The following is a 27,766-nucleotide window of genomic DNA, read 5'->3' on the forward strand; positions in this document are numbered from 1 at the left end:
AGTGCCCAGGTTCTCAGTATTATAAAAGTAATTTTAAAGTCTACGAATCAAGGAAAAACAGTGGTAGCAGAAAACAGCCCAAATGACAATTATTATCCCTTGGTGGTGGAATTGCAACCCATTTTTATTTGCTTCTTTTTGTTTTTCTGATAAAACACACAAAACTGGAAGCAGGGTCTGGAAGTGGATGCCTGTCATCCCAGCACAGGGAGGAGGGAGGGAGGGGTGGGAGGGAGATACAGCACCACAGAGGGTTGTGGCAGTAACTCAAAGCGAGGAAACACCCACCTCCATAAGACCCTGTGACAAGGCCCGAAGAGTAACAAAGCGCATGTTTGCGTCTACATTAGAGAACCGGGTCTCACCTGCACGCGGCAGCCCGACTTCCCCCGCTGACAATCCGGGGGCTTCAAGCGCAGGATCTGGGCCTCTAAAGTTCCAACTTGAGGAGAGAATCAATGTAAACTGCAGCCACAACAGCGTTGCAAGGTCCGGAGGGCGCCGAGCGCTGCTGCAGCGGCTGCACGCCGGACACTGAGGTAAACGCCGGCGCGGAACAGAACCACCCACCATCACAAACACCGTTCAGCCAGTCAACTTCCCCAACAACTAAATTTAGAGGACTCCGAAAGACGCCTGCGCGCTAGCAAACGCCTGCGGGGGCGGGGCTTGAAAGAGACTGACGCCAGGATGAGCCTCTCAACTCTAACCCCGCCCCTTACCCCGCCTCCACCTCTGAGTGGCTGCAAGCCTGTGGAGGCAAACTTCTCATTGGCCCTGGGTGGTCAGGGGGCGGGACCCACATCCGGCGTGCGCTCCCGGAAGCCGCGAGCGCGCAGGCAGCCATGGTGCGTTTCAAGCACAGGTAAGTAAGCAAGCCTCCCGGTCTTCCCGGATCCTCGGCGGCCCCGGCTCGCGCTCACCTCGCGCTTGTTGCCCGCCGCAGGTATCTGCTCTGCGAACTGGTATCCGACGACCCCCGCTGCCGCCTAAGCCTGGACGACCGAGTGCTGAGCGTCCTCGTACGGGACACCGTCGCCCGGGTGCACGGGACTTTCGGCGCTGCCGCCAGCTCGATCGGCTTCGCGGGTGAGGGCGCCGGGCCGGGGCTGCGGGGCTGGGGAAGGAGCCGGAAAGAAGGGCGGCCAAGCCCGGGCACCTTGATCCTCCGTTGGTGACGGCTTTTAGCAACCAGGACTGGAACTCCAGACGGGAGACCGAGTTGATGCCGACATTGGGCAGTTTCAACATCATCAGAAACTTTCCTGTACCCGTTTGACCTGCATTATTGCAGGTTGGGAATGAACTTGATCGGACAATTGGGGGAAGCAGTTAATAGTTCAGGATAAAGAGGCAGTATTTGACCAGTGACAAATGGTGAAACTTACAAGGGCCGGAAAGCCCTGAGCCATACAGAACACCAGATTGTTTGTACTTAAATGCAAGCCCAGCCAAGGTAAAGGCCCTCTCCCCACCCCCAGCAAATTCCCCCAGTTGCTATACTTTTATTTCCTCTTTACCTAAACTCAGACTTAAATCCTGAAGAATAAATTATCGGGCTGCCAGACAATAGTTTGGTTTTTCTTGAATGAAGATGGATGTCTCTGGTCCTGTTTATTGAATTGACTAGTCAGTGACTGAATGTTTTAAATTCATTCACCAGTTAAGTTGTGCAACCATTGTCTCCACAGATGGTTTGTCCAATTTTTTTTTCCTTATTCCTTTCAGTAATCTTGGAACTCGAGGCCTGGGGCTCCCACAGGTGGCGCTTTAGCCACTTGAGATACACACACTTCTGGCTTTTTGGCTAGCTAACTGGAGATGAGTCTCATTGGATTACGCCTGGGCTGGCTCAGAACAGCAGTCCTCATCCCGCCATCTGAGTAGCTAGGATTTCAGGCATGAACCCCCAGCAACTAGCTTTCAGGAATGGTTTTTTTTTACTTACTTGCCTAGAGCAGCTTTTGCATGTAGTAGGTTTCTCCCAAGGTTTATTTAAGCGCGATTTTGTGAATCCAGTTTTCTAAAATGCCTTTTTCTTCCTGCTACAGTTCGGTACCTGAATGCCTATACTGGAATAGTGCTGCTTCGATGCCGAAAGGAATTTTACCAGCTTGTGTGGTCAGCTCTTCCCTTCATCACGTACTTGGAGAACAAAGGACACCGTTATCCTTGCTTTTTCAACACATTACACGTGGGAGGTAGGCGTGGCATGATGGGTCGTTTTTAGTGATGGTTCAGAGATCAATCTTGATAGATTAGGGTAGTCTGACAGCCCATCCCAGTGAGAGCCACAAACTCCCCTACCTCTGGAAGACAGCCTTTTCACAGGCTGTTGATGACAAAAACTTTCATTTAGGTACAATAAGAACCTGTCAGAAGTTCCTGATTCAGTACAACAGGAGGCAGCTGTTGATCTTGTTACAGAACTGCACTGATGAAGGTAAGCAACAGAGGCCAATGAGCAGTGACTGAGTCTCAGCTAAGAAATCACTCCCAAAGGCATCTTTCATCCCTGTCTGTGCCTTTCTCCAGGTGAGCGGGAAGCTATCCAAAAGTCTGTCACAAGAAGTTGTGTACTGGAGGAAGAGTCGGGTGAGGAGCTTTCAGATAGTGGTGAGGAGGCCACTGAAGCAATGGAGTGAAATTCTGCAGGCCACAACAGCAGGCTGCACTATAGCCAAGCCCACTAGACATTCTAGGAGACAGCAGCAGCAGCTTCTGCAGTTCTCCAAACTTCTGTTGCAAAAAGGGCTTACAGAATTCGTGCCCTTAACCAAGTCTCTTTCCTCATCTGCATAGTCCTTGCTTTAGTGGGAAGACTACTTCTGTGGTATTGGATGAATTTGAGACTCCTCCCCCCTAAATGGACCTGAGGCAGATAGTCATATGGAATTGTGAATATTGGTGAGACACTGTCACTAAACTTGCATAGATCTATAGCCTCAGTATGGATCCCATAGGACTTAACAATACCAGGTGATTCCTTGCCAGTACACATTCATGCAACTTACCAAGAAATCCAGCCTTTTAACTGTAATCCTAGCACTTAGGAGGCTGAAACAGTTGCAGTCCAGACCAGTCTAAGCTATACAGCACAACCCTCTCAAAAATACAACACAGGGGCTGGGAAGGTAGCTCAGTGGTAGAGTGCTTGCCTTTCCATGCATGAAGCCCTGGGTTCAATTCCTCAGCACCACATAAGTAGAAAAAGTCGGAAATGGCGCTGTGGCTCAAGTAGTAGAGTGCTAGCCTTGAGCTGAAGAGCTGAGAGATAGCGCCCAGGCCCAGAGTTCAGGCCCCACAACTGAAAAAAAAAAACAAACAACACAAACAGCTGCTGTACCTACTTTGTCGCAAGAGGGTATGGGAAGGGTTTGTTCCCTCCTTCCCTTTTCTTGGATAACTAAGTTTGCTTTCGCCTTCCTTCCTCTCCCTCTTTTCCTCCCTTCCCTTGCTCACTCTCTCTGCCTCCCCCTTTCTTGTAATGCAGTTTGAATTCAGGGCCTTGTGCTTACTAGGCACTCTAGGACAAGTTGGGTAATATCACTGAGCCACACTTCCAGATTTTTTTTTGCGCTGGTTATTTTAAGATAGGTTCTTGCCTTACCCAGACTACTGGATTTCGATCTTTTGAGCTTCCTGTCCTACCAGGGATGACAGGCTATACCAGTACCACCGGCTGTTTCTCTTGAAGAGTCTTGCTAACTTTTTTCCTGAGGCTAGTCCCACTCTCAGTCTCCCATGTAACTGGGATAAGCATAAACAACTACACCTGGCTTTTTGTTTCTTCACACACACCCCCTTCTCTTCTCCCCTCCCCTCCCCACCAGGCCTGGGGCTTGAACTCAGGGCCTGGCCTGCTCAAGGCTAGCACTCTATCCCTTGAACCACAGCACCACTTCCAGCTTTTTCTGTTTATGTGGTACTGAGGAATCAAGCCTGGGGCTTCATGCATGCTAGGCAGGCACTCTACCACTAAACCACATTCCCAGCCCTTTGTTGTCCTGTCTCTGCTGTGTTTTACTGCAAGAAGGGCTAATCTCACTTCAGTGGTACAGATGTTCTCCACTCATTTTAACTTTGCAGCATGCTTACTGTACAAGACCATGTAAAGTCCCTTCCTCCAATCAAGATATTTAGCTATTTATGTGACATGCTTTCTTCAAGCAAGCCACTTTTCATTCCTAAACCTTAAATTCTAAGTTGTTATATAGTATTTGAAGTTTGCTTAATTTAAGGACTGTTGATGGAGCAAAATAAAAACTTTGCCTCTTCATTTAGTGTGCAACACAGTTCTGTACTCTGAAGTTTGGTTTGCCTCTTCATCACTTGAAATGATTACACTTCTATTTAGTTCTCAGTTATATATTTGTAATGACTAAAAAGTAAAGATGTTATGTGTTTGTCATTTTCTATCGACAATGGTCTGCACATTGGTTCTCACTTTTTTTTTTTTGGGTCCAGTCGTGGAGCCTGAACTCTGGGCCTGGGCACTGTCCATCAGCTCTTCAGCTCAAGGCTAGTGCTCTACCACTTGAGCCACAGTGCCACTTCTGGCTTTTTTTTCTTTTTGCTTATGTGGTGCTGGGGAATCGAACCCAGGGCCTCAGGCATGCAAGGCAAGTGCTTTACCACAGAGCCACCTTCCCAGCCCCCCCGTTTTTTGGTCATGGGAACTGAACTCTGAGCCTGAGCACTGTCCCTCAGCTCTTCAGCTCAAGGCTAGCGCTCTACCACTTGAGCCACAGGGCCACTTCTGGTTTTCTGGTGGTTAATTGGAGAGTTTTATGGACTTTCCTGCCCGAGCTGGCTTTGAACCCTGATCTTCAGATCTCGGCCTCCTGAGTAGCTAGGATTACAGGCATGAGCCACTGGCACCCTGCTCACTAATCTTTATCTAAAATCTAGACTGTTGGGGCTGGGAAGGTGGCTCAGTGGTAGAGTGCTTGCCTTGCATGCATGAGGCCCTGGGTTCAATTCCTCAGCACCACATAAGCAGAAAAAAGCTGGAAGTGGCGCTGTGGCTCAAGTGGTAGAGCACTAGCCTTGAGCTGAAGAGCTGAGGGACAGTGCCCAGGCCCAGAGTTCGGGCCCCACGACTGGCAAATAAAAAAATAACAACAAAAAAAAAAAATCTAGACTGTTAACTAGTTGGAGAGAAGTCAGTTCAGTTGTCAAGTAAATTCCACAATGATGACAAGCTTTCTGACAGCAGGTGTGGCGTGATCTTTGGATATTTGTTACACTCACTGATCTGTTTATTCAGTGCTGACTAAGTCACACCACTTTTAAAACTTAATGGAATTTTACATAACCGTGAGTCATTAAAATATTTTCCTGGGGGGGGGGGGGGAGGATGGGAAGGGGAAACAAAGGAGGAGGCGATAAGAAATGTACTCATTATCTTGCCCATGTAATTGTAACCCCTCTGTACAGTATTTTCACAATAAAAAAAAAAGAAAAAAACAAAAACAAAAAAAATAAAATATTTTCCTACTCATATAGATGAAACTATTTGTCAGTTTAGGAGCCAGGTCTATTAGTTCCCTGAAACAATTCTTAAGATGATGTTCAGGTGGTTATATTATATAACACATTCTATATAGTAGTAAGTAGTATTGTCAGCTTGCCAGGAATTAAGAGAATATTCAAAGGTAAACTTTTTTTTTTTTGGATCAGTCGTGGGGCTTGGGCGCTGTTCCTGCGCTCTTAAGCTCAAGGCAAGTGCTCTACCGCTTGCTTGAGCCACAGCGCCACTTCCGGTTTTCTAATGGTTTTTATTGGAGATGAGTCTCACAGACTTTCCTGCCCAGGCTGGCTTTGAACCACGATCCTCAGATCTCAGCCTCCTGAGTAGTTAGGATTATTGGTGTGAGCCACCGGCGCCCAGCTTCAAAGGTAAACTCTTAAGTCAGAAGTTTTCTAAAAGTTAATAAAATTTTCATGTGATTTGTAAGAACAATTTGTGTAACATAATAATTTATTTTGAGGGCCTGGGAAGGTGGCTCAGTGGTAGAGCACTTGCCTTGCATGCCTGAGACCCTGGGTTCGATTCCCCAGCACCATGTAAGCAAAAAGAAAGCTGGACATGGCGCTGTGGCTCAAGTGGTAGAGCGCTAGCCTTGAGCTGAAGAGCTGAGGGACAGCACCCAGGCCCAGAGTTCAGGCCCCACAACCGGACCAAAAAAAAAAAATTATTTTGAGATGGGGGGAAAAATGGAATGAAACGTTGGCACTTGGGAAATGGCCCAAGGGAGGGAGATGGCCTCACCTGACCTCATTATTACATAGCCCTCAAGTAGCTACCAACTTCAGTTTTGTACAGTTCTTTTTTCCTGTGGCCACAAAGAAATTAGGAGTAAGAGTCTTGAAGTCAGGTTTGATCTGCTTCTTCCTAATAACATTTCTATAAAAGGATGTCACTCATAGCCCCTTACACATTTCTTAGCATTGTGCTTTTTTGCTTCCATATGACCCGTAATTCCGGGCTGGAAAAATTTCTCCAGGAGTTGCTGATTCAGGATTTCCCAGAAATGGCAAGTTAAACCTAAGCTTAGCATTAGGCCTGACACCAGAAAAGATATCAGTGCATCACAACTCATCAGTCAGGCTGTTACTAACTTAATTTTAAGAAATTGTGTGTCGGGCTGGGAAGATGGCTCAGTGGTAGAGTGCTTGCCTTGCATGCATGAGGCCCTGGGTTCAACTCCTCAGCACCACATAAGCAAAAAGCAAAAAGCCGGAAGTGGTGCTGTGGCTCAAGTGTAGAGCGCTAGCCTTGAGCTGAAGAGCTGAGGGACAGCGCCCAGGCCCAGAGTTCAGGCCCCACAACCAGACCCCCCCCCCCCCCAAAAAAAAAGAGTTGTGTGTCTAGTTAATCTGTAATGAATTTAAAAAGTTTACATTTGCGTGGGTAAGTAATTTATTCCAAGTTACACAGCTTTTTGCTTACACATTCTGCTAGAGGTCACTTTAGTAAGCAGTAAAAGAAGATATCACTCAAATTTGGCTGAAATCAGGGAAAGCTGCAAAGAGTAGGCAACCTACTTGCTGTTGACTTGCCTCTCCCCACGTGCTGGACTCCTATTCTTCCATCTCAGGCCACTATCACTTAAAAAAGGGTTGGAGGGAAGGGTGGCAGGTCCCAGAGCTTTCTTTTTTTTTTTTGGTTGGTTGTGGGACTTGAACTCTGGGTCTGGGTACTATCCTCAGCTCTTCAGCTCAAGGCTAGTGTTCTACTGCTTGAACCACAAATGCCACTTCCGGTTTTCTAGTGGTTTATTGGAGATAAGAGTCTCATAGAGTTCCCTGTCCAGGCTGGCTTTGAACCATGATCTTCAGATCTTAGCCTCTTGAGCAGCTAGGATTACAAGTGTGAACACTGGCACCTGGCACCCAGAGCTTTCTTAATGAGAATTATAGCTTAGCTTACTCATGAAACGGTTCATGAGACAGGAAACCCTCCTCCCCCAACACACCTTGTGAATACAAATACTAGGGACAACCTACCACATCCAGCTGGCCACAGCAGGGCCATTTGTTAGAAGAAAAACTTAAATTCAAGCTGTGTGTCCTAAATCCATTTTATTTGCATCCCTCTTTCTTTAACAAGGAGAACTGAGCAGGTAGGGAAGAGTTACCCATTCAGATAGGTGTGCTGAGTGACAAGGACAGCCCGACACAGGATGCCACAGCAGAGCAGTCCTGAGGGACACTGAAGGGATTCAAACTTGTTTGGTAAAGAAAATTCATTACACATGGACAGAAAGACTAACCTGGCAGCGAACTAAAAACCTTGGCAGGAAGAGATCTCGTGAGTGTCAATACTTTATTTTGGTGTAAAGACGGGAAGCTGGAAAATACACTGTATTTAAAATTTTCTTGGTTTCCCCTCACATTGTGGAAACCCCCTCCCCCCGCCCCAAGTTAATCTGTTCAAACTCAAATACTTAAAAATTACAGCAGCAAAACAAAAGCGCAGGAAAAAAATCAGATGGAGAAGGTAGCCTGGGCGAGTAGTGTCACTTGGTATGGACAACTGAGGTGCTGAACAGGAGCTTCTGTTTCTGCTTTTTCCTTTTCTTTCCTCCTTTCTCCTCTAAAGGGAAACAGAGAACTCAATTTGCAATGCCATCCCCTTGTCCCTGCTTTTTCATTACTAAGCCAGAGTGTGGGATAAAAGTGCAGGCCCTAGAATTCCCTGGATTTCAATAACAGTCCTAACATACTTTTTGTTGTTTTTTTTTTGCCAGTCTTGGTTCTTGAACTCACAGAGCCTGGGCTCTCTCTCTGAATCTCTACCACTTAAGCTAGCATTCTACCACTTAAGCCACAGTGTCACTTCCAGCTTTTTCAATTTATGTGGTACTGAGGGCTGGAACCCAGGGCTTCATGCATGCAAGGCAAGCACTCTACCACTAAGCCACATTCCCAGCCCCTAGCATACATTTTCATTCTTGTCTGTAGGCAAGTCACTCTTCCTCCCTTGATATCAATTTCTTCAGCTGTAACTTGAACACCATACCCATTTAACATGGTTGTTGGGAAATAAAACTAGCACAGTGCTAGTTACATATAAAGCACACCATTAAAATGTGTCATACTACTACAGTGCAGGGGTGGCCATGAGCCTGATTTCCCCATCTATGAGCCACCCTTTACCAACTCAAGATTCTAAAGTGTAGGCAGGATGTATGCTCCACTATTTTGGAAAAACAAATCATAGTTTCACTTCCAGGAGATGGTTAAACAAGTCCTATGTCAAGCAAAACCATTAGCAGACACTCAGGTGCTGAAGGCAATCCTTGAGGCTAAGAAGAAAAAGAGCCTGAGCAAGCCGTGGAATCTGTAGTAGGAACAGCAACCTGAGTGCCTGTGCTGGACACTAGAGTTCCTGCTCTTACCAGAGAGGGGATCTGAAGTAGAGGGTGTGTCCAGTTTCATGAAGGCTGCTTCAATAGCTTGGCTGAATGAATTCTGGAAACTGGGCACAGGAACACGATCTGAGTTATCACTCTCCCCATCACTGTCCACGGGGGCAGGAGGAACTAAGCTGTTCTCATCTGGAAAAGACAACAGCGTTCTAATTCTAGAAACAACTCTAAAGCTTTTAAGGACAGTGTCTAAGTGCCTCTTCACCAGCAGGCCCTTCTCACCTTTCTTTGGAGCAGTTTTGGGCCAAACATCTGCTTTAGCTTTTCCAACCCGCAACATCTGCCAAAGTGGAAAGGGAGAAAAGAATTCAGCCCAATGTTTTTCCACATACCCACCTTGACAAAGGGGTATAGAGCAAACCATTAACATTTGGAAGGGGTCAGCACTAGGATGCAAACTTGGAATTACATCTGCCAGGCAGGTAGCTTTAGTAGAGCTAAAGCCCCAGCTCTTTTTTTGGCTTTATTTTTCAGGTAGGGTTTTATATTTTACCTGGGAATAGTTTCACAATGAGATCCTCCTACATATAGCCTACATAGAAATACAGACATACACCACCACATGAGGCTTATTACATTGGCATCTTGCAAACTCTTTGCAAGGCTGGTGATCCTTAATAGCTGAGATTACAGGCATGAGTCAATAAAGCCTTAAGTGGGTTTATTCTTTAGAAAATATGTAAAGAAGCTGGGCCATGGTGGCTCACACCTGTAATCCTAGCTACTTAGGACACTGAGATCTGAGGACTGCAGTTTAAAGCCAAACCAAGCAGGAAAGTCTGTGAGACTTATTTTCAATTAACCACCAGGAAACTACAAGTAGCACTGTGGCTCAAAGTGGTAGTGCTAACCTTGAGCAAAAAAGCTGAGACAGCACCCAGGTCCCAAGTTCTAGTCCTATGACTGACAAAAAAAAAAAAAAATGTAAAGAGAGATATGTAGAGTACTTGTCTAACATAAGCAAGGTCCTGGGTTCAATCCTTAGCAACACCAAAAAGAAAACAGAAATGGTAAAAACAAATGGAGAACATGGCAAAAAGAATTCAAGAGATGCTTAGATTCTCAGGTATGATGGTTGACATCTGAATTCAACACTGGGGAAGTTGAGTTTGGGAGGATCACAGTTCAAGGCCAGCCCAGGAGTTCATGAAACCCCATGTCAACTAATAAAAAACTGGGCTTAATGGAATGCAACTGTCATTCCAGTTATGCATGAAGTGTAAATAGGAAGGTCAGGTTTCAGGCTAGCCCAAGTGAAATGTGGGCGCTTGTGGCTCTCACCTATAATCCTAGCTAATCAGGAGGCTGAGATCTGAGGATCTCGGTTCAAAGCCAGTCCAGGCAGGAAAGTCCTTGAGACTCTTATCTCCAATTAACCCACCAGAAAATCAGAAGTAGTGCTGTGGCTCAAGTGGTAGAGCATTCACCTTGAGCTGAGGGACGGTGCCCAGATCCAGAGTTCAAGCCCCATGACAGACAAAAACAAACAAGCCCTGTAGATTAGGGAAGCAGGGGGTTTAGAGGAGGGCAGCAGACAATTGCAGAAAATAACTGGGTGAGTTATATTCAATGTACATACTTCAAAGTGAAACAAGGACCATATGGTGAGGCTGGGATAGATGGAGGTGGAGAATGACAAAAGGTGACACTGAGCCCACGTGGAAGTGTGGCTCAATGCTTGGTCCAATGCACCAGCCTTGAGCAAAAAAGTCAAGTGAGTGTGTGTGCAAGGCTCTGAGTTCAACCGCAGGTGTGCGCATGTACGTGCGCACGCGCGCGCGCACACACACACACACACACACACAAGGTTACTAAGATATATCACCTATGTTTTATTCTGCTTTTGTTTTTGTTGTTATTGTTTTTGTCAGTCATGGGGCTTAACTCTGGGCCTGGGTACTGTCCCTCAGCTCTTCAGCTCAAGGCTAGCGCTCTACCACTTGAGCCACAGCACCACTTCCTCACCTATGTTTCATTCTTACTAGAAATGTTTTTAAATGTTTAATCTGAGTCTGTCATGAGGAAACAGACAAATCCAAATGATACCAACTGAAGAATTCAAGAAAGCAACTGGTACCAATGCATTGAGCAGTAGTAGCTTCTTTAGTACTCTTGGCCTCGTTTAGAGAAAGTCTAAAGTACTCGTTTTTGAGAAAGTCTAAAGTACTGAGACTAACTCTATAAATTTCCCTCTTTAGCTTCCCACTGTTATGTACTAAAATCAATCAAGCAACGGCTCTAGGTCTTCCTTCTCTAACAGTATTTCCAGATCATCTGCTCTTAGCCACATCCTGCTGCTTAAAGCTCCAACTGGCAGCAGATTTCCCTTATATCATCCACTAACTCAAGTTTGTTCAGCTGTATTACAATGAAGGACAAGAGTCCTTGGAAAAGCTTCTCAGAACAAGTAGAAGAATCCTTCTTAGATATTCTTGGGCTGCTTTTACAAGCAAAGGATTTACCTGGGCAAAGGAAGGGAAAGGAGAATCTTCTTCCAAACTCCCAACACAGAAAGAGGGACTACCCTGCCCGGCAGTGGGTGACAGGGGGGTCAGCAGAAAATCTGAAAAACCAGAGACCAGATTATGTAAGTTCCAAAGTGCTAGTGTCCTAACACAATAAGCCCTGAGTCAAAGCAGGATAATTCCCACTGCACACCACTCTCCCGAAAACTTTCTCTCAATCTTTTATTACTATTTTTTTCCCTGTTCCTGGAGCTTGAACTCAGGGCCTGGATGCTGTCCTTAGCTTTCTTGCTCAAGGCTGGTGTTCTTCCACTTGAGCCACACCTCTACTTTTGGCTCTTTTAGTAATTGAAAATAGTCCAGCAGCCTTTCCTGCCCATACTGGCTTCAAACCACAATCCTGAGATCTCAGCTTCCTGAATAACTAGAACTACTATAGGCCTAAGCCACCAGCACCTAGTGAAAACACAATCTTTACAGATAATATCCAATGACCTGCTATATTCCCTCATATAGCACTATTTGATTATGTGAATATAGTAGTAGAATCATATGTGATCATAGGATACCAGAGTTATACATATTCTGATTTAGTACATTTTGTTAAAAAGTGCCTGACAATCTTAAATATCTGCTGGGTGCAAGTGATTCAACACCTGTAATTCTAGCAACTCATGAGGCTGAGATCTGAGGATTGCAGTTCAAAGCCAGCCTGAACAGGAAAGTCCATAAGAATTTTATCTCCAAGCAAAAACCAAAAAAGCTAGAAGTGGCACTGTGGCTTAAATGGTAGACCGCCAGCGTTGAGCAGAGCAGCTCAGGACCTGAGTTAACGCATTAAAAAAAAAAAAAAAATTAAGAGAAGGGTCAATAATGCTAAGTATTTCATTTCCTAACACTAGAGTCCCTCAATAAGTATTTGTTAAATTTTTAAAATTTTAAATGTCAAAGACTTCTTTGAATACCTGACAATCCTCAATTCTCCCTCAAGATACCTAGTCTTCAATATATATTTAGTCTCAGTATGCTATACATTTAGATATATAAGCCCACAATGAAATGATTTTGTAATGGTCATTTTTTAAAATCTTATCCACAAATGTTTAACATTCTTTTTTTTTTTTTTTGTCAGTCGTGGGGCTTGAACTCTGGGCCTGGGCACTGTCCCTCAGCTCTTCAGCTCAAGGAGAGCGCTCTACCACTTGAGCTACAGCACCACTTCCGGTTTTCTGGTGGTTTATTGGAGATAGGAGTCTCACGGTCTCTCCTGCCCGGGCTGGCTTTGAACCGCGATCCTCAGATCTCAGCCTCCTGAGTAGCTAGGTTTACAGGCGTGAGCCACCAGCGCCTGGCAAATGTTTAACATTCTATAATCTACTTTTCATCTTCCCATTCATTAGTAAAGGCAGCTACTTCCTTGTTCAAAAGGTATGAAGTACTGGGTGCTGGTGCCTCACACCTGAAACCCTAGAGGTACTCAGGAGGCTAAGATCTGAGGATTGAGGTTCAAAGCCAGCCTGGGCAGGAAAGTCCATGAGACTCTTACCACCAATAAACCACCAGAAAACTGAAGTGGTGCTGTAGAACAAGTGGTAGAGTGCTAGTCTTGAACTGAAGAGCTCAGGGATACTGCCCAGGCCCAGAGTACAAGCCCTATGACCACCACCACCAACAACAACAACCACAACAACAAAAGGTATGGGCTGGGAAGGTGGCTCAGTGGAAGAGTGCTTGCCTTGCATTCATGAGGCCCTGGGTTAGATCCACAGCCACATACACTGAAAAAGCCAGAAGTGGCACTATGGCTCAAGTGGTAGAGCTCTAGCCTTGAGCTGAAGAACTGAAGGACAGCGCCCAGGCCCAGAGTTCAGGCCCCACGACAAAAAAAAAAAAAAAAAAGTATTAAGTATTTCATGACATAAATGATGTAATTTAATCATTTTCTAATGTGTAAGCTTTTTCTTTTATTTATAAAGAATACTTTGGTAAAGAGACTCATTCAAAGATTCTCAAGCATTTAGAGGACTATGCCAAGCAAAATCTAGAAATAAAACAGAAGGAAAGAATCTAGAAAGTAGGTTTGAAATTCAGAAGCTGGGTAGCATTTAAGAAGTCTGTACAGGCCGGGCGCTGGTGGTTCATGCCTGTAATCCTAGCTACTCAGGAGGCTGAGATCTGAGGATCGCGGTTCAAAGCCAGCCCGGGCAGGAGAGACCGTGAGACTCTCCTATCTCCAATAAACCACCAGAAAACCGGAAGTGGCGCTGTAGCTCAAGTGGTAGAGCGCTCGCCTTGAGCTGAAGAGTTGAGGGACAGCGCCCAAGTCCAGAGTTCAAGCCCCACGACCGACCAAAAAATAAATAAATAAATAAAAAGAAGTCTGTACAGCTAATGGGAAAAGATAATCAAATAGCAAGAACTTGAGGTAGTTTAGGACTATCTGAAGTTAAGGTTTTTCACCAAAACATGACACCATGCCAAACAGAGTCAGAGTTGTAAATTCAGATACAAGAGTGTTGCTTAAGATTTAGCTACTGCCTGAATTCTTTATATTTCAGCTCTTTACCTGTATGGGAACCTGGACTTCTGCTGAGAGGAGAAAGGGAGAGGGCCCCTTGGCCCTCAGTGCTGGTAGGACCCAAAGCATGATCAGAGGAGCAGGTATAGGAATTGAAGGCAGGAAACTGCTGTAGATTCTCTAGGGGAATGTGGACTTCAGGGTCTGCAAAGGAAAAACAGTAACAGTAAACCCACTTACATAATTCCTCAAATTTCCAACAGTTAAAGACAGCCAAATAACAGACTCTCAGGGATCCAGAGAATACAGATTGGATACTGTAAAATCTGCATTTAATGCAATTTTTATTTATTTTTTTTTTAGGGGGGGAGGGGAGTCCGGTCGTGGGGCTTGAACTCTGGGCCTGGGCACTGTCCCTCAGCTCTTCAGCTCAAGGCTAGCACTCTACCACTTGAGCCACAGTGCCACTTCCGGATTTTTTCTTTTTGCTTATGTGGTGCTGAGAAATCGAATCCAGGGCTCTACCATTGAGCCACCTTCCCAACTCACAATTTTTATTCTAAATGTCTGTTTTTACTCCAAATTGTCTGGGCCTGATGGCAGCACACAGAATGTTATAATTGCAGCACTCAGGAGACTGAGGTAGGAGGATCTCTGGGTCAAGGCCAGCCCAGAGTACATATTTCAAAAGAACCAAAGCAAAGTGGAAATGGGGCTGGCTCCAGTGGAAGAATGATTGACCAACAAATGGAAGGCTTTAAATTCAACCTCAATACGGTGGAAAAAAAAAAACCCAAACCAACCAAACAACAAAAAGGCCAAACAAAGCAGGTCACACACCTGCTGTCTTAACTACATGGGAGGCTAAAATCACCAGGCTTGCAATATGAGGTCTAAGCAGAAAGTGTCCAAGTCCCTATTTCCACCAATAAAAGAGGCTGGATGTGGTGGTACACAACTTTCATTGGGAAGCATAAATAAGAGGATCAAGGTCCAGGACAGACCAGGCATCTATTTGGAAAGTAATGATAGCTAAGAACACTAACAAAGGGCAGGGAGTATGACTTAAGTGGAAGAGTGCCTGCCTAGAAATTGCAAGTCCCTGAATTCATACTACAGTAATGCCACGCACATACACACAAACACACACATGCAAATATATATGACTTATTCTAACTTCATAATTAAAGATGGGTGTTAAACATAGTTGTTTATATTGTTCTACTTATCTAAATATTTTCCTAACAAAAAAGCTAAAGCAGGGCTGGGAAGGTGGCTCAGTGATATCGAGTGCTTGCCTCGCATGCATGAGGACCTGGGTTCGATTCCTCAGCACTACATAAACAGAAAAGGCCAGAAGTGGCGTTACAGTTCAAGTGCTAGAGTGCTAGCCTTGAGCTCAAGAGCTGAGGGACAGTGCCCAGGCTTCGAGTTCAGGTCCCATGACCCAAAAAAAAAAAAAAAAACTAAAGCAAAACATCCTGCTCTTGGCAGAGGTCAGGGCATATCCCTGTAACACAGCACTTGGGAGGCTGAGGAGAAACGGCTAAACTCAAAAATTCAAGGCTGGGGCTGGGAAGGTGGTTCAGTGGTAGAGTGCTTGCCTTGCATGCATGAGGCCCTGGGTACGATTCCTCAGCACCACATAAGCAGAAAAAAGTCAGAAGTGGTGCTGCGGCTCAAGGTGGTAGGGCGCTAGCCTTGAGCTGAAGAGCTGAGGGACAGAGCCCAGGCCCAGAGTTCAGGCCCCACAACTGACTGCCCCCCCCCAAAAAAAAAAAAAAGAATTCAAGGCTTGGGCTGGGAAGGTGGCTCAGTGCCTTGCATGCATGAGGCTCTAGGTTTGATTCCTCAACACCACATAAGCAGAAAAAGGCAGAAGGGGGAACTGTGGCTCAAGTGGTAGAATGCTAGCCTTGAGCTAAAGAGCTGAGGGACATCGCCCAGGTACAGAGTTCACACCCCATGACAAAAAAAAATTCAAGGCTTGCCAGGTGCCAGTGGCTCACATCTATAATCCTAGCTACTCAGTAGGCTGAGATCTGAAGGTTGCAGTTCAAAGCCAGCCCAGACAGGAAAGTCCATGAGACTCTTAGCTCCAATGAACCAGCAGAAAACCAGAAGAGCTGCTGTGTGGTTTAAAGATATAGAATGCTAGCCTTGAGCAAAAGAGCTTAGGGACAATACTCAGTTCAAGACTCAGAACTGACAAAAATTTAATAAATAAAAAGTAAAGCCCCTTTCCTGAAACATTTGTTTCTCAAGTTGAGGTTGTATGAGCCAATTAGCAAAGTACTAGCAGTCCTAGCGTATGCTTGTTCCACTTTGGGAAAATTTATAGTGTTTGTTATACCACATGGAATCATAAGAACTAGGTGCTTTTCCCAGTCAAGGACTCAAATCTTTGTTTCCTGGTATATAAGCAGGACCTCAGTTACATTAAACCCCTAGATTCAATGAAGTTTATGCTAGAGAATCAGATCCTAAGATTGTGCTTTACTGGTACAACAGTTCTCAAATCTGTAATTTCCTTCACGTTCTTCCTAGCTTGCCTGGTCCATCAGACCCTCCTGGTACTCACTGTGTAGTACTGTCCCTCAAACAGGGGTGAACTGGGCATGTGGCTCATGCTTGTAATCTAAGCTACTCAGGAGGCTGAGATCTGAGGATTCAGGTTCAAAGCCAGCCTGGGCAGCAAAATCCATGAGATTTTAATCTCCAATTAACCACCAGAAAACTCAAAGTGGCAGAGCACTAGCCTTGAGCAAAAGAGCTCAGCGACAATGCCCAGGCCCCGAGTTCAAGCCCCACGATCAACAACAAAAATAGTCAGGGGATATCCATTATTCACAGCACCAGGACTCTAGCATTCCCAGCACATCTCTAACTTCCTCTCCGGAAACAGTGTGAATCTCATCTTCACTTTTACTATGTGCTTTGTATACTCAAACAAACTCATTAAATATTCAACCAACCCTACAAAGCAAGTACTGTCCTAACTCACAGGTCCAAGAACTGAAAGAAACAAACTGCAGAACACAAACCAAGTAGTCTGGTTCCAGGCCCAGAGCTTCCACACAATGACATATGGCACAAGCAGTCAAAGATAAGAGTTCCTGAACGTACACTTGCCCTGCTTCTTGTTCTCCTCCATTTCAATCCTGCGCTCTCGGCGGCGTTCCTCCCGGGCCTTCTTCTGGCGCTGGCGCTTCCTCTTCTCAATATCATCTGCAGATTAGCCAAATTGTGAAAAGGCAGGTCTTAGAGCACCTGGACTATTCCTGGCTAACTAGTAACAAAGCCTACAGTGGATCCAACTGGACAGATGATCATACGGAGTGTTTCTGGAAGAATCAACTCATGATGCAGTTCCTCAAAGTCTCCACCCACACTGGTTTCTGGTCTGAAGTCCCTGAACCCCACTACAGATGCAAAATGGCAACTTTCTTACCTGAGAATATCTCTAGGGTTTCCTTAGAGACCACAGGAGGCTGCAGAGCCAGTTCGCAAATGCTGAACTCACAGGTGAGAGGCAAGTGGGAGAGATATCTATGACGCTGTCGAACATCCTATATTGGAATTAAGACCAGTACTTGAGAACAAAGGGTCTCAAGCCAGATTTCCAACAGTATACACATATTCACAGACAGCCCTAGCACTCAAAAGACTAGTACACAAGTTAAAACTACTTTGAAAAGCCAAATAGAAACTGGTTTGGCTACAACAAGACAGGCACCAACTAAATCAAGAGATTTTTCCTAGACTGTGCTGCAAATATGAACAAATTGAGCCTAGTAACAAATTATCAATAGCTATTCAGCAAAGAGCAAACGGCACATGGTCTCCCTGATAAATCCAAAAATGCAAGGTGATATGACAAAATTAACAAGGCTTAAGAAACAAAGGACTTCCACTCATGTGGTCGAATCACTACCCATGCTGCTGATCACATATATGGTACATACTTGCACACCAGAGGGAAACCAGGAGGAGGACACAGAACTAGAGGGAATCAGGGAAAAACATACAATAGCAGGACCCATCAGCTGAACTGGACATTGATCAAAATGAACCGAGCAACTCAATGACAGCAATGGGAGGGAGGGAACAAGTAGGAAAGAGGTAACAGCTGATGCTATGCAAAACAAAAGAAATGTACATATCACCCGATGTGGAAGAAATAACTGTATTGTCAAAGCTCACAGAACTCATAAATGTTATAGACCATGATAGACAATTTGTCCCATGAAAGTTAGAATGTGTTTTATGACTTTAACTAAGCATCATTATTCCACAATACTGTAAAAATTGGGAAATTAGGGGCTGGGAAGGTGGCTCAGTGGTAGAGTGCTTGCCTTGCATGCATGAGGCCCTGGGTTTGATTCCTCAGCACCACATAAGCAAAAAGAAAAAAGCCGGAAGTGGCGCTGTGACTCAAGTGTTAGAGCTCTATCCTTGAGCTGAAGAGCTGTGGGACAGTGCCCAGGACCAGAGTTCAGGCCCCATGACCGGACCCAAAAAAAAAAGGGGGGACATTATGTAAACAATCACAATAAAGAATTTTAAAAAATAGCTATTCAGTTGTTTCTGATTTTCTAGGGTCTACAATGGAAGAGAGAGAATAGGCAATTAGGAGAAAAAAGCAAAAAATAACTCTGGGACCCACTGACAGAACTAATGGTAACTAGGAAGAGAAATGATATTTCCCTACAGAATGAAGTCTGGCCTGAAACAGGGAAAGATAAAGCCCATTAACTTATTTGCTAATATTCTCTGAATGTGTATGATGGAAAGCTGACAGTACTCCAAGTCTCTAGTTTTTAAGGCTTCTAACAAATTGGTGATCAATACTGGAGTTAATTCCAAAAAAGCAAAAATATATTTATATAAACTATTAGACTGTAATTCAGTTATCTGCTAAGCTAAAAATGTACCTTATGCCTGTGTGATCTGGCTTATAGCCTCCAACAAGTTTTCAATTTTTTTTTCTTTTCTTTTTGTTGGTAGTCGGGCTTGAACTTAGAGCCTGGGCCCTGTCTCTGAGTTCTTTTGCTCAAGTGTAGCACTCTACAACTTTGAGCCACAGTGCCACTAGTGGTTAACTGGAAGTCTTACAGACTTCCTGCCTGGCCTGGTTTCAAACAATCCTCAGATATTAGCCTCCTGACTAAGGAAGATAACAGCTGTGAGCTCACAAGTTGTGAGCCTGGGCAAGTTTTCAATTTTTATGGATATTTCTAATAAGCAACCAGAAGAAAGAGAAACAAGCACAAACTCCATCTTGAATGAAATGAGACTTCCATATCTACAAACCACAACAAATTATCCTGGGGAGCAAGAGAGCAATGTAAATTGACTTACCAAGCTCTGTCATAGTAAAGGAGAAGCATCTAACTTTAAAAAGAAAAAAAAAAAATTCACAGCACCATCAAAAAAACAAACAAAAAAAAAAAAAAAACATACCTAAACCTGAGGTTGTGCCTAGCACATTCAAGGCCCTAGGTCTGATTCCCAGCATAAGAAAAACAAATAAAAGTCTTATCACAAACCTTGGGAGGACTACCAAAAGAAATTAGGGTTGTTATTCCCTACCCCTCCCTCCTTACCTCAGACATGGAATACCCAGCAATCTCTACCACAGTTGCTGAGATCTTCTCTGGGCTCTGCTCCAGGCTGCCATACTCCCGTACAAGGCAGCGCACATTCACAGGATGCAGGAACATATGCTGCCCATCCTCCGCTGAAGACAAGAGCTCTATCACAAGTCAGTTATTTTTAAGGGGGGGCGGGGGGTCTTGAACTCAGGGGCTTTGCTTTGCTCTCACTAGGCAGGTGCCTACCACTTAAACCACACTTCCACCCCACACAACTATCCTGTCCTAGATAGGCCTGCCACGGCCTCCCTTAGCTGAAAGACCCTAAAATCCAAACACCAGGCAGGACCTAGTAGAAATCTGTCCTGTTCAGAAGACCAGGTGATCCTTTGCAAACACCTCTGTGGCAAGCCAGCCCTCCCCCCTCAGGGCTCTCACCTTGATAAAAGTAGTAACAAGGAGAGCTGCTCAGGTGTGTGAAACCTGGTTTGATGATGGGCTCCTGCTGACCAGACTCAGTACAAATGGTTCTCTCCCCAAGACTGTCATCTGCTAACTCCGAGTCATCACAGGTCTCTGACAACCCCTCAGGCTCAGGTTCAGACACTCCTTCCTCTTCCTCTACCAGAGGCAGAGCAAGAGGATGAGAGTCCAGAGAACAAACTTCTGTGGTTTCTTCATCGAAAGCAGAAAGATACTCTAGCATACCCTGTCGGAACAAACTCTAGGTCAACAGAAAGTTATGTTTTGTTTTCAAACAGTGATATGGCAAAAACAAGGGTAAGAAGCTCTCAGCTACTGATTTAACACCTCGGGCAAAGAGCAATGAGCATACAGGAATCATGAGTCATAGTCCCCTCTGTCCCAGAAGTTCAGATCTCACAACAGTGCATTTGAGGAATGACAGCCATTTCATCTGTAACGGGGGCACACTGACCTTCCTTGGTTGGAAAACAGATTCCTTTGCCAAGGGAGCCATCAGCACCAGTTGTTCTAGAGCAGCCATGACACCAGTGACCTCCCCTCTGCTTTCAGCCAGTCCTGACAGAGCCTCTTCCCGAGTCTAAAGCCACCAGGAAGAAGACCAGAAGGAAGTAAGTTTCCAGAAACACATTCATTTTGAAGGACAAGGACTTAGAATGGCCCCTTCTCAAGAGAAGTAACTAAACCCAAGGGGAAGAGGTTTAGTTAGGTTATTAAAACCCTCACTTGGGCTGGGAAGGTGGCTCAGTGGTAGAGTGCTTGCCTTACATGCATGAGGCCCTGGGTTCGATTCCTCAGCACCACATAAGCAAAAAGAAAAAAGCTGGAAGTGGCGCTGTGGCTCAAGTGGTACAGCACTAGCCTTGAGCTGAAGAGCTGAGGGACAGCGCCCAGGCCCAGAGTTAGGTCCCACAACCGGGCCCCCCAAAAATAAATAAAAAATAAAAAATAAAACCCTCACTTGTTGAAGGAAACAGGTAGCAAAAACACCTAGTACTGGGCTGGGGAGGTGGCTCAGTGGTAAAGCGCTTGCCTTGCATGCCTGAGGCCCTGGGTTCGATTCCTCAGCACCACATAAGCAAAAAGAAAAAAAGCCGGAAGTGGCGCTGTGGCTCAAGTGGTAGAGCACTAGCCTTGAGCTGAAGAGCTGAGGGACAGCGCCCAGGCCCAGAGTTCAGGCCCCACGACCGGACTCAAAAAAAAAAAAACAACAAAAAAACAAAAAACACCTAGTACTTACACATGTACAGTGGCTCAATCCTGTTAGTTGGGAGCCAAAGATTAGGGGAGTGGAGTCTAAGGACAAAAATGCTCAATAGCTAGTCATGGTAGAGTGCACCTGTCATCCCAAGCTACAGAGGTAGCAAAATGGCGGGTATAGCTGTATACACCTATAATCCCAGCAACCTGGAGAGGCACTAATTAGGGAGATCACAGTCCAGGTCAACCTGGCCATAAAAGCAAAACTTTAGCCAGGCATGGTGGCTCACACCTATAATCCTAGCTACTCAGGAGGCTGAGATCTGAGGATCACAATTAAAATCCAGCCCAGAGCCGGGCGCTGGTGGCTCACGCCTGTAATCCTAGCTACTCAGGAGGCTGAGATCTGAGGATCCCGGTTCAAAGCCAGCCCGGGCAAGAAAGACCATGAGACTCCTATCTCCAATAAACCACCAGAAAACCGGAAGTGGCGCTGTAGCTCAAGTGGTAGAGCGCTCGCCTTGAGCTGAAGAGCTGAGGGACAGCGCCCAGGCCCAGAGTTCAAGCCCCACGACCGACAAAAAAATAAATAAATAAAAAATAAAATAAAATAAATTCCAGCCCAGGCAGGAAAGTCCGTGAGACTCTTATCTCTAATAAACCACTAGAAAACTGGAAGTGGCGCTGTGGCTCAAGTGGTAGAACACTCACCTTGAGCTCTAGAGTGCAGGAACAGCACCCAAGCCCAGAGTTCAAGCCCTACGACCGACCAAAAAAAAAAGCATACTGGGCACCTGTGGTTTATGCCTGTAAGCAAAAAAAGTTAAGGACAGTGCCCAGACCCTGAGTTCAAGCCCCAGGACTGGCAAAAAAAAAAAAAAAAGTAGTTGAGCACTGGTGGCTCATGCTTATAATTCAGCTACTCAGAAGGCTGATACATGAGGATAAAGGTTCAAAACTAGTCAGAGCATTCACTGAGCATATTTTTTGAGTGTCTTCTATGTACAAGATATAGTGTCAAATGTTTAATTCTGGAATCCAAGGACTAATAATAAAATAGAATAATGATGGGGATTTTACTACCCCAACAGCCCTCTAAAAAAGCTATTAGAATTTAGATAGTATGGTATGTCACAATAAACAAATCAACAACAAACAATCCAAAGCCCCCCTCCAAAAAAAAAAAACTTAGCCAAAGCAGACAAACTTGAGGAACTCATCTCCAATTAATTAGAAAAAAATTGGAAGTAGAGGAGTGTGGCTCAAGTGGTAGAATGCCAGCCATGAGCAAAAAAGTCAAGAGAGCCCACAAAGGCCTGTATTCAAGTCCCAGTAATGACACCAAAAAAGAAAAAAGATTTTAATCTATGCTTTTAGCTCTAGAAAGGACCTAAAAGACTTCTTTACCTTCCATTCTCATCACCACACAAGTCCAGTGCAGAGTGGCATTTCAAGCCATTCTCTGCTTATTAGCTTTAGTGTGGGCTGAAGTAATTTGTCCCTAGCATCTGTCCCCAGACATGAAGTTAAAAACATCTCTGTTTCTACTGTCCAATGAATTCTTTACCTTGAGCTCCTGGATAGCTGCCTCAATAAAACAAGACTCAGGAGTGTGCTTCTCTTCTGCCAGCTGCTGCTCCAATGCTACTTTCTCTTCCAGAACCACCCGTTGCAACACCTGCTCTTTAGAGGCCAATAGCAGCTTAGAATATTGGCTGTGCTGTTCATCTGCAAGAAAGCCAGTAAGGTCATAAAAATGAGACAATAGTTTATTGCTGAGTTCCAATGGCCTGTAATCCTAGCTACTCAGGAGGCTGAGATCTGAAGATCATGGCTTGAAGCCAGCCCAGGCAGGAAAGTCAATGAGACTCATCCCAGTTAATCAACAGAAAACTGGAAGTGGAGCTGTGGCTCAAAGTGGTAAAGAGCTAGCCTTGAGTGAAAAAGCTCAGGGACAGTGCCCAGACACTAAATTAAAGCCCTACAACTGACCCCTCCCCCCCCAAAAAAAATTACAAAAATACAATTCTCAGCCAGGCACTAGAGGCTAACACCTATAATCCTAGCTAGCTACCCAGGAGGCTGAGATCTGAGAATCACAATTCAAAGCCACTCCTGGCAGGAAAGCCTGTGAGATGATTATCTCTAAATAACCACTAGAAACCAGAAGTGGCTCTGTGACTCAAAGTGGTAGAACACTGGTCTTGAGCAAGCCCCACAACCGAAAAAAAAAAAAAGTCTTTAACTCTGACCCCTTAATATGAGAAGTCTAAGAAAATCAGAGATAAAAACCAAATATTTAGTTGCACAAGTACTTAAGTATATATAACATTATATAGAATGTCAGAAAAGTAGGAGCTGGGAATGTGGCCTAGTGATAGAGTGCCCAGCATGTATGAAGCTCTGGGTTCAATTCCCCAGTACCACATAAAGAGAAAAAGCTGGAAGTGGCACTGTGGCTCAAATGGTAGAGTGCTAGCCCTGAGCAAAAGAAGCTCAGGGACAGTGCCCAGGCTGAGTTCAAACACAAAACTGGCAAAAAAAAAAAAAGGAAAACGAGTAATTCTAATAAATGGTTTATTACATGGTTTATTGAAAAGAATTTTATGGTATAGTTCAAATAGTTCAGCTCCTACCTAGTAGGGCATGAAGGCTTGAGTTCAAACCCCAGTACCCACAAAAGAAAGAAGGGAAGAAATTTCTAAGATGGAACAACCACTAACATTATAAAGAAATGTATATGTTCTAGGAGAAATGCAGGTGTCAGAATAGCAAATCTAATTTCAATTTCTTAAAATATATATGTACTGAAGAAAGTCTATAATTAACATTTTGTACCACCTTTAGGAAAATATCATAACTTTGATTTCTTTTCTTCCTTCTCCTAGATTTTCTGGAGTGGGGATTGAATCCCTGGCCTGTGCATCCTTGGCAAGCAATCTACCACTGAGATACATCCTCAGAGCTTGTTTTTTTTTTTTTTTTTTTTTGTCGGTCGTGGGGCTTGAACTCTGGGCCTGGGCGTTGTCCCTCAGCTCTTCAGCTCAAGGCGGGCGCTCTACCACTTGAGCTACAGCGCCACTTCCGGTTTTCTGGTGGTTTTATTGGAGATAGGAGTCTCATGGTCTTTCTTGCCCGGGCTGGCTTTGAACCGCGATCCTCAGATCTCAGCCTCCTGAGTAGCTAGGATTACAGGCGTGAGCCACCAGCGCACGGCTGTCAGAGCTTGTTTTTTTTAAAAATAGTTCTTACTATGTAGCATAGGCTAGAAACAGCTTACACAAAAAGAGTAAACTTCTGACACTACAAAGGGCTGGCAATGCAGCAATCCAATCTTTTTCTTTTTTTTTTGTCGGTCATGGGGTCTGAATTCTGGGCCTGGGCGCTGTCTCTCAGCACTTCAGTTCAAGTTCTACCACTTGAGCCACAGTGCCACTTCCAGCTTTGTCTGCTTATGTGGTGCTGAGGAATTGAACCCAGGTCCTCATACGTGCAAAGCAAGCACTCTACCACTGAGCCACCTTCCCTGCCCCATGCAATCCAATACTCTTAAAGGCTGTACTCAGGATTATCTGCCCCCAAAATAATGAGAACTCACCTCCTAGATGAATAGGATGGTCTACATTCATCCACTTGGATTTGGGCAAGGCTACTAACACTCCTTTCTCCCTCTTCATCAGCTGCATTGTAATGTTATCACCAACAACATACTGACGTGATTCTGTGGCAACCACACTGTAATAAGGACAGTTAGATGAAGCAGAGCAAGATGCTAGTGGACTTGAGCCTAACCTAGTAAAGGCCTCAGTCATACCTCTTGAGATCCTTCTTATGCACAGAACTGTAACAAATGGGACATTTACTCCAGGTCTTCTCGCTCAGTGAAAGATAATGCAGGATGCATGCCCAGCAGAAGATGTGTCCACAGCGGGTTATCTTCGCTGCAGTAGGTGGATAGAGGCATATTGGGCAAGATGGCACTTCATGGCTACAGATGCGCTGAAACAAAATGCCACCATAATTTCAGAACTGACCAGGGGTATCAAAGTTCAAAACGTCAGCCTCTCCCATCTCCTCTCATCCCTACTCAACACATTAAAATTATTTAACAATGTAGGAATAAAGGATGACAGCATTTTAAACAAATTGTTTACTAAATCATATATTTCACTTACAAAAACAATGAGTATGCATAGAGTGAAGGATTAACAGAGCACCATAAGTAATCTGCCAACAAATCTATCAATAACTTCCAAACAACTTTTGTTTATGCATATATATATATATTTTTTTTTTTTTTTGGGGTCCGGTCATGGGGCCTGAACTCTGGGCCTGGGCGTTGTCCCTCAGCTCTTCAGCTCAAGGCTAACGCTCTTCCACTTGAGCCACAGCACCACTTCCGGCTTTTTTCTTTATGTGGTGCTGAGGAATCGAACCCAGGGCCTCAGGCATGCAAGGCAAGCGCTCTACCACTGAGCCACCTTCCCAGCCCCGTGCATATATATTTTTTAAAGTCAACTCTTTTTATTTGTTCATTTCTAGCATTTGAAGTACTCTTCGATGACATCCTTGGCCTGAGACTCTTTGCCATAGTCTTTAACTACACAACTGCAACCAACCACTTTATGGGGCTTTCCCTCTCGACCAATTTTGCAAAGACCTACCCACTCCCCTATTTTTTTGCTGTCAGCGACCTTAATAAGATTGATTTGGTGCTCAGCACAAAAGACCTCCACTGACTTGGACATACATGGGCTCACTGCAGTTGGATGTAAGCACACAAAGGTGTGCTTGGCACTTGTCTAGGGTTTTGGCAGCTTCATGGATTCCACGTGCTAGGCCGTCGTGGATGAGGGCGGTCTTCAGCACCTCTTGTAAAGCAGCATTGACATCCATTACACCTCCAGCAGCAATGCCTTCCTCAGCCATGGTGGTGGATTATGGTGAAGCTGAATCTTGAGCGCACCTGAGCTTCCGCCTCCACATCGGGGCAGGGAAAGAGCTATGCATCTATTTTTAACTGGTATGTATTAAACTTAATAGGCCTATGTCAGTCTCAGAGGGCTTTATGAATTCTCACAGTAATAGCTTAATTAAAACAAAAACAGGCCAGTGGCTAGTGGCTCACATCTCTAATCCTAGCTACTCAGGAGGCTAAGATTTGAGGATCACAGTTCAAAGCCAGCCCCCAGTAGAAAAGTCCTAGAGACTCTTCTCCAATTAACCACCAGAAATGGCACTGTGGCTCAAGTGGTAGAGGGCTTGCCTTGGGCTAAAGAGCTCAGAACAACATGGGGGGGGGGGGGGGGGGGAGGACAAAGAAAGGAAAAAAAAAACTGCCATTCTGAAAGTGGTTCTCCATCAGTTACACTGTTAGGACCAGCAAGGACATACTTTAACTTCAGTTGGAAAGAAATATAACAATGACTTTGGCAGAAAGTGCAGTCCTTTTTTTTTTAAAGAAATCTTTATTGAGATTGTGATTACATAAATTTCACAAATTTCACAGTATTGTAAGATAGTGATACTATTAAAGTCACAAACACATTTTAACCTTCACAAGGCAAATTGTCATCATCGTGGTCTATAACGTTTATGAATTCTATAAGCTTCGATGATACAACTATTTCTTCCAAATTGGGTGATATGTACATTTCTTTCGTTTTGCTTAGTATAAGCTATTCCCTCTTTCCCTTTTATTGCTGCCGGAGTTGCTTAGTTCATTTTTATCAATGTCCTGTGCAGCTGATGGGCCCCTCTGTTGTCTATGTTCCCATTTCCCTCTGATTCTATGTCCTCCTCTCCTAGCTTCACTCAGATGTGCACATACATATACACCACATATGTGGGAGTTATTTAGTAATGATACAAAAAAATTGAGTGGAGGTCCTTGTTTCATTAGTCCTGTTTAGTTTGTCATATCTCCTTGTATTTTGGATTTAACCTCCACCTATCAGGGAGACCATATGCCATTTGTCTCTCTGAAGCAAGTCCTTTTAACGGCTTGATCAGGAGGAGGGAACTACAGCCCCTCACAAGGGCCCTGCTTACTGCGTCCCCAGGGAGCGCTCGGTGGTGTAGATAGGACTGTTTATATACCTTTAGATCAGAGCCTTTCACATCCTATGCCTGCAAGCCAGTGTCAACTAGATCTACAAAGGAATTCTGGGAGGAAGCAAGGACTGGCCTCTGAGAACTATCTACCCACTAGGCAAGCAGAAAGGGCTATCAGTAGTACACACAGCCAACCAACAGCTGCTGTGTCACCACCTTCTCTTTTTTAGTTCTCTCCCACTAACTAACAAGTCTGTGTGAGCTACTCACCACTTGTTCCACAAAGTCCCAGTTGACTAAGGTATCAGGATCAGCAAAATGAGCTGTGTAGTCTTGGTCTTCAGACACTACAAACTGGCAGCTAGAAATAACAAGAAAAACAACAAAAAGGTCCTAAGCAGAAATTTGTCATCTCTTCACTCAAACTTCAAATGCAGGCCAGTAACAAGCATGGTTTATGAAGCACTGTAACAGGACTTTGAGCTCCATTTTAGAGCTCTGGTTCTAGAAGGAATC

At 44.7% G+C, this 27,766-nt stretch overlaps 2 protein-coding genes and 1 pseudogene across 2 annotated transcripts in view; 1 reads left to right on the top strand and 2 right to left on the bottom strand.

Moving 5' to 3' along the window:
• Positions 1 to 823: 823 nt before the first annotated feature.
• LOC138808460 (ribonuclease P/MRP protein subunit POP5) lies at positions 824 to 4,279 on the top strand. Its single transcript, XM_069994717.1, has 5 exons — positions 824 to 865; positions 947 to 1,089; positions 2,052 to 2,201; positions 2,360 to 2,443; positions 2,536 to 4,279. The coding sequence occupies exons 1-5, from the start codon at positions 846 to 848 to the stop codon at positions 2,643 to 2,645; spliced, it is 507 nt and encodes a 168-aa protein (XP_069850818.1). The 5' UTR covers positions 824 to 845; the 3' UTR covers positions 2,646 to 4,279.
• Positions 4,280 to 7,568: 3,289 nt separating this feature from the next.
• LOC138808461 (E3 ubiquitin-protein ligase RNF10) overlaps positions 7,569 to 27,766 on the bottom strand; it is a 35,740-nt gene continuing 15,542 nt past the window's right edge. The window contains exons 4-17 of the mRNA XM_069994718.1: positions 27,521 to 27,611; positions 25,011 to 25,195; positions 24,795 to 24,931; positions 22,764 to 22,924; positions 20,451 to 20,576; positions 19,952 to 20,222; positions 19,526 to 19,659; positions 17,371 to 17,488; positions 17,046 to 17,147; positions 13,968 to 14,123; positions 11,399 to 11,499; positions 9,159 to 9,216; positions 8,907 to 9,065; positions 7,569 to 8,101 (exon numbers count right to left, since the gene is read on the bottom strand). Coding sequence (XP_069850819.1) covers positions 8,025 to 8,101; positions 8,907 to 9,065; positions 9,159 to 9,216; positions 11,399 to 11,499; positions 13,968 to 14,123; positions 17,046 to 17,147; positions 17,371 to 17,488; positions 19,526 to 19,659; positions 19,952 to 20,222; positions 20,451 to 20,576; positions 22,764 to 22,924; positions 24,795 to 24,931; positions 25,011 to 25,195; positions 27,521 to 27,611 — 1,876 coding nt within the window. The 3' untranslated portion in view covers positions 7,569 to 8,024. The remainder of the gene's footprint in view (positions 8,102 to 8,906; positions 9,066 to 9,158; positions 9,217 to 11,398; positions 11,500 to 13,967; positions 14,124 to 17,045; positions 17,148 to 17,370; positions 17,489 to 19,525; positions 19,660 to 19,951; positions 20,223 to 20,450; positions 20,577 to 22,763; positions 22,925 to 24,794; positions 24,932 to 25,010; positions 25,196 to 27,520; positions 27,612 to 27,766) is intronic.
• Positions 25,698 to 26,630, bottom strand: LOC138808462 (small ribosomal subunit protein eS12-like; annotated as a pseudogene).

This window comes from Dipodomys merriami, unplaced genomic scaffold, assembly GCF_024711535.1.
Source record: "Dipodomys merriami isolate MVZ:Mamm:240054 unplaced genomic scaffold, mDipMer1.0.p SCAF_45, whole genome shotgun sequence".
In the NCBI taxonomy this organism is placed as follows: Eukaryota; Metazoa; Chordata; class Mammalia; order Rodentia; family Heteromyidae; genus Dipodomys; species Dipodomys merriami.